This window comes from Jatropha curcas, chromosome 2, assembly GCF_041381405.1.
Source record: "Jatropha curcas cultivar XTBG-Jc1 chromosome 2, XTBG_Jcur_1.0, whole genome shotgun sequence".
NCBI lineage: Eukaryota > Viridiplantae > Streptophyta > Magnoliopsida > Malpighiales > Euphorbiaceae > Jatropha > Jatropha curcas.
This window is the reverse complement of record NC_143152.1, coordinates 33526768-33540903: the sequence shown is the minus strand read 5'-3', so window position 1 is coordinate 33540903 and position 14136 is coordinate 33526768. Positions and strand designations below refer to the sequence as shown.

General features: G+C 33.1%; 2 protein-coding genes and 1 non-coding gene across 4 annotated transcripts; 1 reads left to right on the top strand and 2 right to left on the bottom strand.

Moving 5' to 3' along the window:
• Nucleotides 1-1656: 1656 nt before the first annotated feature.
• On the bottom strand, nucleotides 1657-1729 carry TRNAK-CUU (transfer RNA lysine (anticodon CUU)). The gene has a single exon. It is a non-coding gene; the product is annotated as a tRNA-Lys (tRNA).
• A 36-nt stretch (nucleotides 1730-1765) lies between these two features.
• Nucleotides 1766-3066, top strand: LOC105647318 (uncharacterized). The gene has a single exon (XM_012233347.4). The coding sequence runs from the start codon at nucleotides 2042-2044 to the stop codon at nucleotides 2906-2908; it is 867 nt and encodes a 288-aa protein (XP_012088737.1). The 5' UTR covers nucleotides 1766-2041; the 3' UTR covers nucleotides 2909-3066.
• A 2670-nt stretch (nucleotides 3067-5736) lies between these two features.
• On the bottom strand, nucleotides 5737-13187 carry LOC149498692 (RING finger protein). Of its 2 annotated transcripts, none has more exons than XM_089717566.1 (4): nucleotides 12025-13187; nucleotides 11850-11900; nucleotides 11683-11755; nucleotides 5737-6236 (listed from the first exon to the last, which is right to left on the bottom strand). In XM_089717566.1, the coding sequence occupies exons 1-4, from the start codon at nucleotides 12843-12845 to the stop codon at nucleotides 6063-6065; spliced, it is 1119 nt and encodes a 372-aa protein (XP_089573692.1). In that variant the 5' UTR covers nucleotides 12846-13187; the 3' UTR covers nucleotides 5737-6062. The 2 variants fall into 2 exon arrangements, with proteins under 2 accessions (XP_089573692.1, XP_089573693.1); XM_089717567.1 differs by having other exon boundaries at nucleotides 5737-6233; nucleotides 12025-13185.
• Nucleotides 13188-14136: the final 949 nt, after the last annotated feature.

The window sequence follows — 14136 nt, the reverse complement described above, 5'->3', positions numbered from 1 at the left end:
ATTTCTTTCAAATCCAGGTAAAGAACACTGGAATGCAGTAAAGTGGATTCTCAGGTATCTTAAGGGCACTTCCAAAATCTGCTTATGTTTTGGTGATAATAGACCTGTGCTAGATGGTTACACAGATGCAGATATGGGTGGTGATGTTGATTCACGCAAATCAACTTCGGGATATCTAATGACCTTTGCAGGAGCAGCAGTTTCTTGGCAATCGAAATTACAAAAATGTGTTGCACTCTCATCCACTGAGGCGGAATATATCGCCATTACAGAAGCTAGCAAAGAACTCTTGTGGATGAAGAAATTCCTACAAGAATTGGGTGTAGAACAAGAGAAGTACATTCTGCTATGTGATAGCCAAAGCGCGATACATCTCAGTAAGAATTCGACCTTTCATTCAAGGTCAAAACACATTGATGTGAGGTATCATTGGATACGTGATGCGCTGGAGATGAAGTTATTTCAGATTGAAAAGATTCACACTGATAATAATGGCGCTGATATGATGACTAAAGCTTTACCTACGGAGAAACTTGCCACTTGCAGAAAGATAGCTGGTATGACTAACGTCCCCACTTGAGTGTGCAGGGGGAGATTTGTTGTGCGGTGCCCACTCAGTGGGACCCACACTTTGTTGAAAATAAATAATGGTAGGTAATCAACCACACGTAGTTGAAAAGAAAAAAAAAAGAAAGAAGAAAATTGGAGAAAGTCTTTGGTAGGTGATCTGCTGGTAGGTGGATGCGTTAATCACGCATCCATCTCTCCTCTAATCAAGCTTCCACATCTCCTATAAATAGGAGATGGTGCTAGAGCTTCAATGCACCAACACGCAGAGCGACACAGAGTAAGATTGAGAGAGTTTTAAGTTTTAGAATTGGGTTCTAAAACTTGGGTAGTTAAAATAGTGAAGATAATTTAGGGTGTTTTTGGGAAACACGTGTGAGTGCCACTATTTGTATATTACTCTCTTTGTACGCCTACTATTTTTAAATAGTGGAAGAATTATTCGGTTTTTGTCCCGTGGACGTAGCCCTAAACAGTTAAGGGTGAACCACGTAAATATCTGTGTGTCATATTTATTTTTCTGCTGTGTTATTATTCTCGTAATTTTATTGCCGGGGCCTAACATAAATCAACTCATACAAAATTTCTATGTTGATGATTAGACAATGCCATATATATTGTCCATTCTTGTCTTTTTTTTTTTTTTTTTTCTCTTTAACAATTGGAAAATCAATTTGTTGCAGCATGGGTTATTTACGACAAAATTTCAAGAAGCGAGCTCAGGCCAAGCGAGCTCCGGCCAGCTCGTATCTTCCATTGACGAAACACTACTGCATTAATGTTGCATCATCAAAAGGCAACAACTAGATATTCGAATGCTTGATTACATATGATTAGAAATTTTTACATTTTGCTCCATTGTTGGTTTTTGTTTCTTGATTTTTAAGTCATAGCTGATAATTATTGTTCAGAATGTCGTTCAACTAGTAGAATAGCTTCTGTATTTATTTTAATGCGTGTAATGAACTTTGATGCCTGTAATCAACTTTCTATATTTATTTTGATGAGTTGTGACGAAAAACATTAAGTTTGCTTTTGAATAATGGGAAAATGAAAACGGACAAAAAAAATGCAAAAAATATTTAATTACGCCCACCGTGGGGCTCGAACCCACGACCACAAGGTTAAGAGCCTTGCGCTCTACCGACTGAGCTAGACGGGCAATTTTGATAAGATTTTGAGAATATATTTAATGGATCATTGAGGATGAGCTTCGAGTTAGTTGCAAGTTCTGCTGGGCTTTGAAGTTGAGGCCTTTAGATACCATCACCGAGCGTTCGATCAAGAATCAAGTATCAACCCCCGCCATCAGATTTTCATTAAAAAGCCGACATCTCAAACTTTGAGGCTCATCCAACGGTCCAAACTTCATACACGTCACACTTTAGAACCACCAGATTGCCCCATCCGATCCCTTATCCTGCGCACACTTCAGGTAGACTCGCGCATACTCCTCTATCACCTATCACCGTAGATGGCCGCCGAGTTACAGCCACCGGAAGTCCCAATCACCAGTATAGCCACCTCATCAGCCACAGCAATTGCGCCGGTTATAATACCTTCTGAAACCGAGAACGCTGGTCCGCCACCTCCGGCCCCGAAACGGCAACGCCGGCCCAGCGTACGTCTCGGTGAGATCGGCGACCAACCGGCTACTCTCGCATACGAATCGCACATGCGTCGCACCAAGCACGCCTGGCGCATGCCTAAAGACTCCTCTAAATCTGTCAAGGCCCGGTCTTTAACCAATCTCGTTAACGGCAACGATAGCCTTGAAATCCAAGAACCTGAAGGAAACACTCAAAACGGTGAAGTAAATCTCGAGTTCGGGCATCGTAAGAAAGCGAAGAGAGCCACGACAAAGAGAGTAAGATCGAATTGGACATCGAAGGTCGAAGAAGGGGTAGCCGATGGAGATAGTAGAGACGACGGAGACGAAGGATTTAGGGATTTCGATCAGGACTCAGATAGTCCACTAAAGGAACAAAGTCCGGTCCATTCTATGGATAACGTCGCTCTCGATATGTGGCACGGTCATCGGAAAACGGGTACGGGTCGGGTTAGGGTTTCGGAAAGTAGGGAAAATGATACAATGGAAATGGATAATCTCCCGGATTCTGATTCCAGGGACCGAAAGTGCAGTACCAGTGAGGGTGTAAGGACGTGGCTGATTGAATTGGGTTTGAGCCGATACGCACCGGTTTTTGAGGTGCACGAAGTTGATGATGAGGTACTGCCATTGCTAACTTTGGAAGATCTTAAGGATATGGGAATAAATGCTGTGGGTTCTCGGCGGAAACTCTATTCTGCAATTCAGAAGCTTCGCAAGGAGTTTTCTTGAGGTTCTTTTCTTTCTTTTCTTTTCTTTTTTGTTTTTTTACATATTTTTAATTTTGTTATAAAAACTGTAACTTTTTACTCATGAAGTGGAAGAAGAAAAAAACTGGCCTTGTATGAATTGTGATCCTTCTAACTAATAAAGGCAACATAGTTTTGTTACGAGGCTTTAAGCTTTGGTATTTTGTTCTGCCATTTGATGTTGGTGATAGGTATAACAATTGCCTGATTAGTTAAGATTGATGTTAACAGAAAATTTGTTGACAAAGATAGAAAGTTAACAACTTGAAATGACATGTTTTTCATTTATATGCCACTGTTGCACAACTTCATCATTATGTTCCTTCGTAAAGTTTATATTTTTCCAGTTGTCTGCCTTTTTCTATGTGATTCTCAATGTATTTAGTGTTGAATTGCAATCAAAATGTTTTCCTGTTGTATCATATTCTCATTCGAAGATCGACAAGTATTGGTATTTAGGAAATGGTTGGTTATCACTCTCTTTTTATTGTATTAATACTTCTGTTTAAGTTATGACTTTAGTTTGTCTCCTAAACATCTGTAATTTATTATCCTTAGTATTGCTGGTGTTCTTTTCCTGCCAGCTGTGTGTAAATAAAAGTTTAAGTCGACAAGTCGAGAACTAGCATGAGCGTACGATCAATCACATGACTTTTGCTACTGGCTGTTAGTGCTGCTCATATACTGATTTTTTTAGAGCAGCTTTAATATCTAAGATAGCTCAAGTTTTTGATTCACATATTTTTTCTTACTTCTGACCTCTCTCCTTCTTCATCTTTCTTTATGTCTTTCTACCTCATTCTTTACAAATATCAGTCATAACATAATAGGATAGATGCTGTACCCCTTTCTTGCCCTGTTTGAAAGTGGTAAACACTGACATCAAATCCTATTAGTGAAGGTGTTTGTCAAATGTGTAATTGTTATTTGCATCCACATCCGCCATGTTCTCTGCGAGCAGCTGTCTGCTCAACTTTCTGTGACACACTTTCCAATTTATGTCCAGAGAGAACTGATTGTTTTTTGTACTATATTATGTTCCATGTAAATCACTTGTCTACTGTTACATTGATTTAATTATTCCTTAATTTGGTCTAAGGCATGGAAGCAAATCTTCACTGCGGAAAGTTTTAATGTCATCGTTGTTTGTTCCCATTTTCATTCTTATGATTGAGGCTAATAATTGGCTTCTGTGATGCTTTGTGTCTTGTGTGATGAAACTCTAAACGCTTTCAAGTTATCTCTTAAGTCGCAAGTTGATAGTAAATCTTAATTATTGTTTTTTTCTTCACTAGTATTATGGTTCAGTTTATGATCTGTCAAGAATTATGCCTCATAGGATCTATAGTGCGGGAAAGTTATAAATAGAGCTTTAACAAATATAGGTCTGCTTGTTGCTAACATACTGACATCATTTCCTGGAGTACACATTGTAACTGGACAAAGAGAGCTTTATTCAGCATCTTTTTCACATAAATCCTCTTTTTCTTTTTTCTTCAAAATTAGATAATTTTTTTTTAATCTTTTTTAGATGATTTGTTAGAAAAGAACATGCTCACAGCTATTCTGTTGGCAAGTTCAAGTTTTATAATTTTTATTTGCAATATGAATCTAGCATTCACCTGGTAAGTACTTTTGATGTATTCCAGCTTTATTACATTGCGGCATCCATTCTAACGTTGAAGTTGCTTATTTCTTGATCTTCTGAAAAGAGTTGAGCTGTTCTCTGTGAAATAAATTTTGATTGGTTTGTTTTTTGCAGCAAAGTAATTAGCTTTTCTATTGCCTTTTGTTGTTAATTATATTTACATAAATAATTAGGTTAGATGTAATAGGGAGGGCATGCCTTTTAATCCTTTATCTGCATTTTCTTTGGCTTTGATGTTGCTTCCATAACAATAATGAGACGCAGTCGAGCGCAATACAAAACAAAACGATGGACTTGAATTTTGCAAGGTCCATTGTACAAACTCGGGCTAAAGACAGTGGACAGACGCTTTCTTATTTCTTTTGAGTGGGTTAACCTCGACCTTGGTCCAGTTGATCCCATGTACCAATCAAATAACATCTTTAATGCTTTAATTCTATGAATTACATCTTCATTAATCATGCCATCTTTTGAAATCAAAACCTGAGCAAAGGCAAAAAGAAGAGAAACAGACAGGGACAATAAGCTTATTTTCTTATCATAACTTACGATCCATGATCTGAGTCGATCATGTCTTGGCTATAGCGTGACACAGTTTGTCTCTCTAAGTTGAATCATAAGAATGAAATAGGTCCATTAGCTTCCTTTTCCACATTTCAATTTATAACCAATCATATCATATGAATTAATTTTCTTTTACAAATCATTCCTTTGAGAGTCCCATGATAACCTTAGACGTAGCAAAACCCACACTCATTAATTGTTCGTAAAAATATTATACATGATACTTGTCAGGTTTGAAATTTCATGTCATTTCAGAAAATCATTAAATTTTTATAAGTTATAATAAATTATTGAGTAAATTGAATATATTACTCCTAATTTAATACTAATTTTTTTAAAAAGTTATTAAATTGAAGTAATAATTATTGACCATATATAAAGGGTAAACATGAAAAAAAAATATTTATGACTCTTAAAAATCACAAATGTGACAAGTATTTTGAAACAAACTATTTTCTTAGATGTGACAAGTATTATGGAACGGATGTAGTATTAATTGTGAATTAAGTGCGTATATAGTTAGCTAGTGTCCGAACTAATTTAACTAATATATATATATATAGGGAAAAAGAGAAGGTATATTATAATGAAGTTTGGCGTAGTTAATAAAAACAATTAATTCATAGTTAAATATCAAGCTGGCATAAAAGCTTGGATACATGTTGGGTTATGTTATTTTACCCCAAAACCATATACATCGTCGTTTTGGGGCACTCCAAACAATTTTCTCCAATTAGAGAAGTGAATAAGAAAGGAAATGTAAAAATAACAGAGCCCATAAGAAGACAGAAAAGAAAAGAAAAGAAAAGGGTTTTCATAAATTAAAAATAATACAGATCGATGTGATGAGAGGCAAATAAATTATGGGAAATTTGAATATATATAAAATATATATATATATATATATATATATATATATTTGTTATTACTTTTGATGATGATGAGGAGTCCTAGCATAGTGGAGGACCATGACATGATCAGCGGTTGAGGAGTCTGGAAGCAAAGTGAACGCATCTCTTGGGCTCCATATGTTATCTCTTACATGCTGTAACGTCAAGAAAGGTAGAAGCTGTTGCCCTCTACATGTTATCTCTACCTGCTTTTTTTGACCATTTTAACAATCAATATTTCTTTCCATTAGACATTTACCCATATTTGCACTATCATCATCACAATTTCTTTAAATCCAAAAAAAATATCAACGAGTTAGATCAAATTCCTTCCACATTTTCCTTTATTATCAGGTTTCTATAATTATCGGTGTCCGAAAGTCTATTCTGATCATGTTCAATTCGGCTACTACATAGTTTATATGGAAGTAATTTTCATATCTAAAACTCAAAACTCAAACCGTGCGAAAGAGATATCTCATCATGCACTTATGTGTGTAGATCTACCCATGTGAAACCAATCTGCCAAACCCCAACTTGTATATGTAGTCATTATCATGCTCCATACATTAGATGAACATCATAGTGTGGATTCAAAGCTAATTAAATGATCATGTCATGCAGATTTTAAGCGTACGTGATCAAATAATTAATTTCGTTAAACTTAGTATTATTCAATTAATTAAATTCTAAACTTTATTTATAAACTAAATACTTAATTATTCAAGTCATGGTCAGAGAAATTTAAAACTACTTGTAAGTTAATTTTTGCTACCAAAATTTCACTTGGAAGCAACGAAATTATTCATAAATTTTATAATTTATCTAACAAAAAAAGAAGCAAATAATTCATATAAAATTAAACACAAGCAATCGATGAAAATATTATATTAATTAAAAATTTAATTAATTTGAAGTCATGCTTTGTCATAAGCTTACGTGTAGCTGAGGCCATAGCTTTGTAACGTTTACTTCACCCATAAAATTTGTCTGTCTCAACTTTTTCTTTTTACTCCAAAGTTGCGATTTCTTATTGATATTAATTAAGATTTTTACATAATTATTCGAACCTCTAAGAAGCGAAAATGCTTGGGTCAGCGGTCAGCCATGGCTATACACCGTTTAAAGGCTGCCCGCTCCTTCCACGATCTTTAAAAACTGCCCGACTATAATCATTACGGGACCCACCCAGACTTTGCTCCTAAGCCAAAATCATCACCTCGTAGACTATTAAATCTTTTATTTTCATACCTTAAGATTTTTATAATCTCAACAGTAACATTAAAAAATTCAATCATCCTATAATGGATCCAAAAAGTAAATTTCGATTTTCTCTCATATAAGAAATTTTACTTTTAATTAATAATAAGATTCTCTCTACATTATGGATATATGTATATATTATGTGTATGTATGTATGTAAATAAAATATTATATGCATACATCAATCTCATGTCATGCACGTCTCCTTCACGTTATCTTTCCCATCCTTCCATTTGATTAGAATAAAAAAAAAATGAAACCTAATTAATTAAGAAGGTGAAATATTAATTTTTTTTTTTTTTTTTTTGCTTGTTTGGTTTGGTTTTAGTTATTTTAATAAAGAAAAAAAAAATAAATAAATAAGAAATATGCATGCATATGAGCCACCAACTACATAGAATTTAATTTAAAATTTAGAAAATATTGATAAATTCAACAACTTGGAATGATTCTGTTGTGGATTTTATCCTATCCCTATCCCCTCATGCATTGCTTTCCTACAACGTAAAATATATAAATGAGTGAGTGGTGGGTTTTTTTTTTTTTTTTTTTAAATTTCAAAGAGAGATGATGATATGATATTGACAGTGATGGGGTCTTTTATAATCCATCAAAGCGCACCACTTCCACTTATATATACACATATAGCTAGGGTTGCCATTGATGGGTCTTTTTAAGAACGATCGATCCTTTCCTCCGCCATATATATATATATATATATATATATATATATATATATATATATATATATATATATATATAAAGGATAGAGAGACAGAGAGTGGTAAAAAATAAGGAAAAAGAAAAAACCCTGTAAAATTACAAAATTAGCTGTCGGAAAGCTGAGCTTAAAGAAGCGAAAGCGTGACGAAAGGGAGAGATAACGCATGCACAACAAGAGCTCTTTGATTATGACACTGTCCACGTGTGATTTTTCAGGCCCTACGATATCATTTCTTCTCCCTATATTATTAATCATTTTCTTGTTTTATATATATTATAGTTCTTAAGTACATTTTTAATGGGTTAACTTTTTTTTTTTTTTTTTAAAGTCAATGCAAAGAAAGAAAGGGAACCTTCCCACCAGCAATAAATCTTAATTTAGACATCCTATTTTTCATATCTTCGTACAAGAAATTCTTTATCATGCTTTGAAAATAATAATCATTACAAATTCTTTTTTTTTAAGAAAAAAAACGATATTTCCTTAGTATGAAACCAGTTTAGTAAAAGTCAGAATCATCATGTATTTATTTAAGGATGTATAATTATTCATTCACTAAAAAAAGTAAAATATAATTAAGAAAAATAATTATCATCTTCTCTAAAATGTAAATACTACATGACCTTTCATGTTTCACACCCACTTAATTATTTATATATAGCTTACTTTCCTAGAACAAAGTTTTTATGTAACAAGTTATCAATTAGCTATTTAACTAAGAGTCTTCCTGGCCGGTGGATCCAATAAAAATCACTACATTTGGTCAAATCAATCCTGTCAGTTGACCTATAATGATAATAATAATTAAGGCAACCTTAATTAATTAATTAATATATTGATAATTAACATTCCTTCTGTTTATAAAAGCAAACAAGAATTTGATATTAACAATATATAATTTTTATCCTATCCACGTGGCTCGATGACTCACTGCTTTTCTAATATTTAATATATGATTAGATTAGTCGTATGTGTTGTTTTTAGTTTTAATTTATCAACTCAAGAGTAATTATTTGGTTGTTACATATACTTAATTGTCTTTTTCTCTCCTTACTTCATGCCATGCCATGAAGTGCAAGAAAAAGATATATATTTCATATTATTAATATAAAAAATAAATTAAGGCATCCTCCATTCATCTCATAAGGGTTGACCTAATTAACAACATTTTTAATTAGTTAATTACTTAACCAAAATTAACAAAATGGAATGTTTTGATCGTGTCATCGATCTTCATCAACGAAGTCAAGCCATAATAATTAGTATTTTATTTTAATTTTGTAGGTAACGAAGAGAACAATTTCACATACAAATTCATCAATCTTATATCAACTAATCCAAAATTAATTCAACTAAAAACTAGGTTTTATTAGCTGCTTAATCCTTTTCAAACGACAAACTATGTCTTAATTGTTTTTTTTTTTTCCGTCGTTGTTGATGTTTCTGGATATATTATCCTCTCTCTCTTTTTGTTTGTTGCCCTAAAAACATCCTTAAGCATTGCTATAGCTGTACACGACGAGCAATAAATGTATAGTTCTAGATCAACCAATTTGTAAGAGAATGATACTATATATATGCCCAACAAATTCATATTCGATACGAAGCTGTCCGAAACTTAATTTACGTTCTTCCCTGCTCTAGATGCATGTTCATATCAGAAGAAGAAACAAAAAGAATGCTTTTGGGTTTGATTTCCTCCTCCTCTTTTCTAAAACACATAATAATTAAAGATTAATCAAAGAGCATAAGGGTTGTTTAAGGGTAACGAAATCATTTCAATTGTGTCTTGGGCATGCAGAAACCTTGATTGCTTTAGAGCAACACGTGAGTAACCTTATACTCCATAATATGCATGAATTAGGTTTTGTAGGTTTATAATGCTCAATTATTATATATTAAAAAAGAAACTTTAGTTATAATTTACGGTAATAATTACTAAAAATAGAGTGGCATATTGAATGATGAAGTGTGCATGAGAAGCACTGCTCTTTAAATTATGTGAATCTTTATTTATTGCACATATTATCAGCATATAAAACAAATATTTTTTGTCTCTATTAATAAATAATAATTGTGATCAAAATACCAATTTAAACAATTAATTGGATACTTTAATTATTAATTAAAAATCTAAACGTGCATTATGATTGCACCACAGAAAATGCATGAGGAATTATACATATACAAAAGAAAAGGAATTAGGTTCAAAATAATACTAATTATATGTATTTATATATAAAAAAATCAAGGTTCAGTAGGATCTCATGCTTAATAGTAAAACTAGTATAGATAACATTATATTTTTGTAAGCTTAATATACTTTAAAAAAAAAAAAAAAAGTAAATATATGTAACACGATAGATTTCTTATCTTAAAAAGATTAAAAAAAATGTAGTATTTAATGATTATTTTTGTGAGAATGACTTAGTTAGATATGTTCTACATATGACTATATTTGGACCAAACCAATAAAAAATATTTTTTTGTGAAACAGCTATATTTCTCCCTGTTCATCGCGGGAAAGAAAACCCGTCTAGACAAGTTTTTCTTTTTTTTTTTTTTTATTTATTTAATTGGTATCTTAGTAGAATGATAAATTGAAGTGTTTCAATATGAAAAGTATATACCTAATGTAACAATCGATTACAGCTTAGACTTAGTTTTTTTCTACAAGGAAAATTCCTGGAGTAGAACGTGGCTTGCTCCACGAGGAAGGAAAATTCAGACTTATAGAAAAACTAATGACAAATGTGCTAAAATATGTCAGAATCAGATCACGCGGCTTCCTCAATTGAAACAGAAACGAAACCCCATTTTCATTGTCGTTTTTATATGTTTACATTCAAAGTGGAAACAAATTACTAGCTAGCTTGGCTGTTACAGTTTTAATTCTCGTAACTTATGACCCAGAGATAATCGACCAAAGCCTCCTGTGGCTTAGGTTTCTGCGCATGGGTTTGCAAATGAATTGATTGAGTTAACTTTTTATGTACATGAGTGCTTAAATTTTAAAATTTTTAATGTATCGAAACGTTACTTTCATGAATGTTGTTTGGTCTGAAACAGTAAATCCATTGTCCCGAGAACGAAAGGCTATTCTTATTGTATTTATTTTTGTGGGTGATGGAAAAGAGGGTGGTAAGTAGTTTTCTATATTATCTTCTTCTAATTAAGAACCCTACAGGCTACATCCTTTTGTTAATCTCGTCAATATAAACATTTATAACTAACTAAACATCAAGTTTATGACTAATTTAGAAGACAGATTACCTTGATTAGACAAACATTCAGCTTCTAAGACCATCTTTACAAGAATTAAATTATGGCCTGAAAGGCTAATGATATAAAAGGAGAAGATGGGCATATACCTAAGAGAAATATACTTGCTACCTAAAAATTGATATTATCAGACAAAATAAATGCCACTAGAAAAACGCATTTAGTTCTGCTGTTTCTGTCATTTCTCTAACACCAACTATATATTTCTGTATTCGAGTAATTAAATTAAATATTTAGGTTTTAGTTTAATTTCGCTCTTTTGGTTTTTTCCTCAGTGAAAAATGCGCAAAAATGGTTGAAGCAAAAATTATAGCACCATGCATACATATATACTACTCGTTTATGCATTGGAATAGAAAAGGAAATGCAGTTCTGGGTATAAATACCTCTGATTCGCTATCCAGTCTCAGCTTGTTAACCAGATACTTCATTAACAATCGAACTGTCATCCTTCCATCCCTAGACATTTTAGATAAATGAATATATAATTAATAAAGAAAAAAAAAAAAGAAAAGAAAAGAAAAGAAGAGAAGGGAAGATAAAAGCTCATTACTTGATTCTCAGGTAGCTCTTGGATATTTGAGGCAAGAACGGTTCTTGTGCTCTGCATTTACACGCCAACCAATCAAAAACGACAGGAAATTTGCAGAGATTTTTTTTTTTCAAAAGAAAAAACAAGAAAGAAAGAAAATACGAAGAATGGATTAGCTTCCTTTTCTTGCGCTTACTGATTTTGAGATGCCTGTAGAACAAACCAAATGCCAGAATGAGGTCTCCGTGGAGGATCAATAACTCTAAAGTCAGAGCTTGGTCCAGCAACATCTATTCCACTATAGACTTGAAAAGGACGCGAAAAATAGGAACCTCCCATTGGCACGATCAGAGAAGAAGAAGACGACTGAGAATTAGGAGAAGGAGAAGAAGAAGCAATATGAGGCATGTGCCTAAATGCCCAGTTAATCTCTTGATGGTGAGGATAAGTAGTTGAGCTACTTCCTTGTTGATGTTGGTGTTGGTGTTGAAAGAATGAAGAATTAGACATAATTGCAGGCCTTGAAGGAATTCTAAACTCTGCAGGAACATGAAAGATAGGAGCGCTTAATGGTCTTGCTTGGTTTGAACTGCTACCTGGTAATAGATCAAGTTCAATCAATCCTCCTCTTCTAGCCGTTGAATCCACTTGATGATCTTGCTTGCTTTCGTGGCTTATACTGTGGCCGCCTATACTCAATTGAAGCCAACCTTCATCTCTATCGTCTTGAATATTATTATTATCAGTAGTGGTGTTGTTATTATCTTTAGAGCTGGAGCCAGCACCTTCATTAAGACTGTTAGTTCTCGATTCATCTTCTGCCATGGGATTAGCCACTAGATCAGATCCTAAGCAAGCTTCACTAATACAATAGTCATAACCTTCTAATCGACTCATAAGACCGAAACTCTCCGTATTATAGCCACCGCCGCCGCCAAAACCACCATAACCGCCGTAGAAAAGATGAAGTTGTTGCTGCTGCTGCTTAGAGAGGCTTTGAGCAGGAACCATGGTCATATCCTAGAACCCAGAAACCCAAACCGCCAAAAGCGAAGATGATGATTGTTGATCTCAAAGAGAGCCATGGATTGAAAGAGATGGAAAGAGGGAGTTATATTGGAAAAAGAGATCTGTAGTAGTAGTTGGAGCCATAAGCATGTGGTAATATGGAATCAATAGAGAGAGAAATAGAATCAGACACACCCATTAACCAGATAAGGGTTTTAATTATTTGGTTTTTCATCGTAAATATATCCGAGGACAACAAGGAGAATAAACTTTGCAAATCTCACTTTCCATTAATTCTCTTTGTTTGGAAGCTTGTGGAGATGAAATAGCTGCAGGAGAGAGAGACAGAAAGAAAGAAAAAAAAAAAAAAAAAGAAAGAAAGAGAGAAAGGGCAAAAAAAAAAAAAAAAAAAAAAAGAAAAGATGGTGGTCAGTCAGTCAGTTATCTTAAATAATAATTATTATTATTTAATTAGAATATATATATTCTTAGGGTGGTCGAAGGCTAATATTTTTTTGACTTTATTAAGACGAAATATATGTTGTACCTGTTTTGTAATGGGAAAAAGAAAAGAAAAAGGGTCATCCAGCTAACAACTTTAGGGCATGTTCCAAGTAGAAAATGACCATAAAGGCTCTCTCTTTTTACAATATCTCATAAAAGGTCCTTTTTAGCCCTAACTGGGATTAGGAAGCCCTTTTCTATTTCTTTTTTCTTTTTTAAATTTTAGGACAGCTAACTTACAACGACATTATTATTTTGTATTTGTGAGAAATGAGAAATCAGACAGCTAAAAACCGATTCTCGTTTCATTCCTTTTTTTTTTTTTTTTTTTTTTTTTTTTTGCCCCTTTATCTTGAAAGATTCCACGCGTCTCACCACTTTCCAAATATTATTTCTGATGCATCTACACGTATATTCAGTAAGAATATTTTTCTGTAATTGACATAACTATCGAATTACGATTATTAATTAATTTTAAAATTATACTATATAATATAATTACAGTTGACAATTGAATCAAACAACTGTTATAGCTTTAAAATTAATACTATAGACCTAATCAAACAAAATGTTGATCGTGTACATTAATTAAAAAAAATTAAGGATTTTAGTATATTATAATGAAATTATGTGAATAAGTAATTGCTAGTTAAAATTAGGAATTGGGAGTGGAGAAATAGAGGAGTGGCAAGGCATAATGACGTTACCTGTCAATGAAATTAAGAATTTAAGAGAATAATTAATTAAGAGAGATCAGTAATTAGGGTGGTAATTATAAAGAAATAAAAACAAGAAC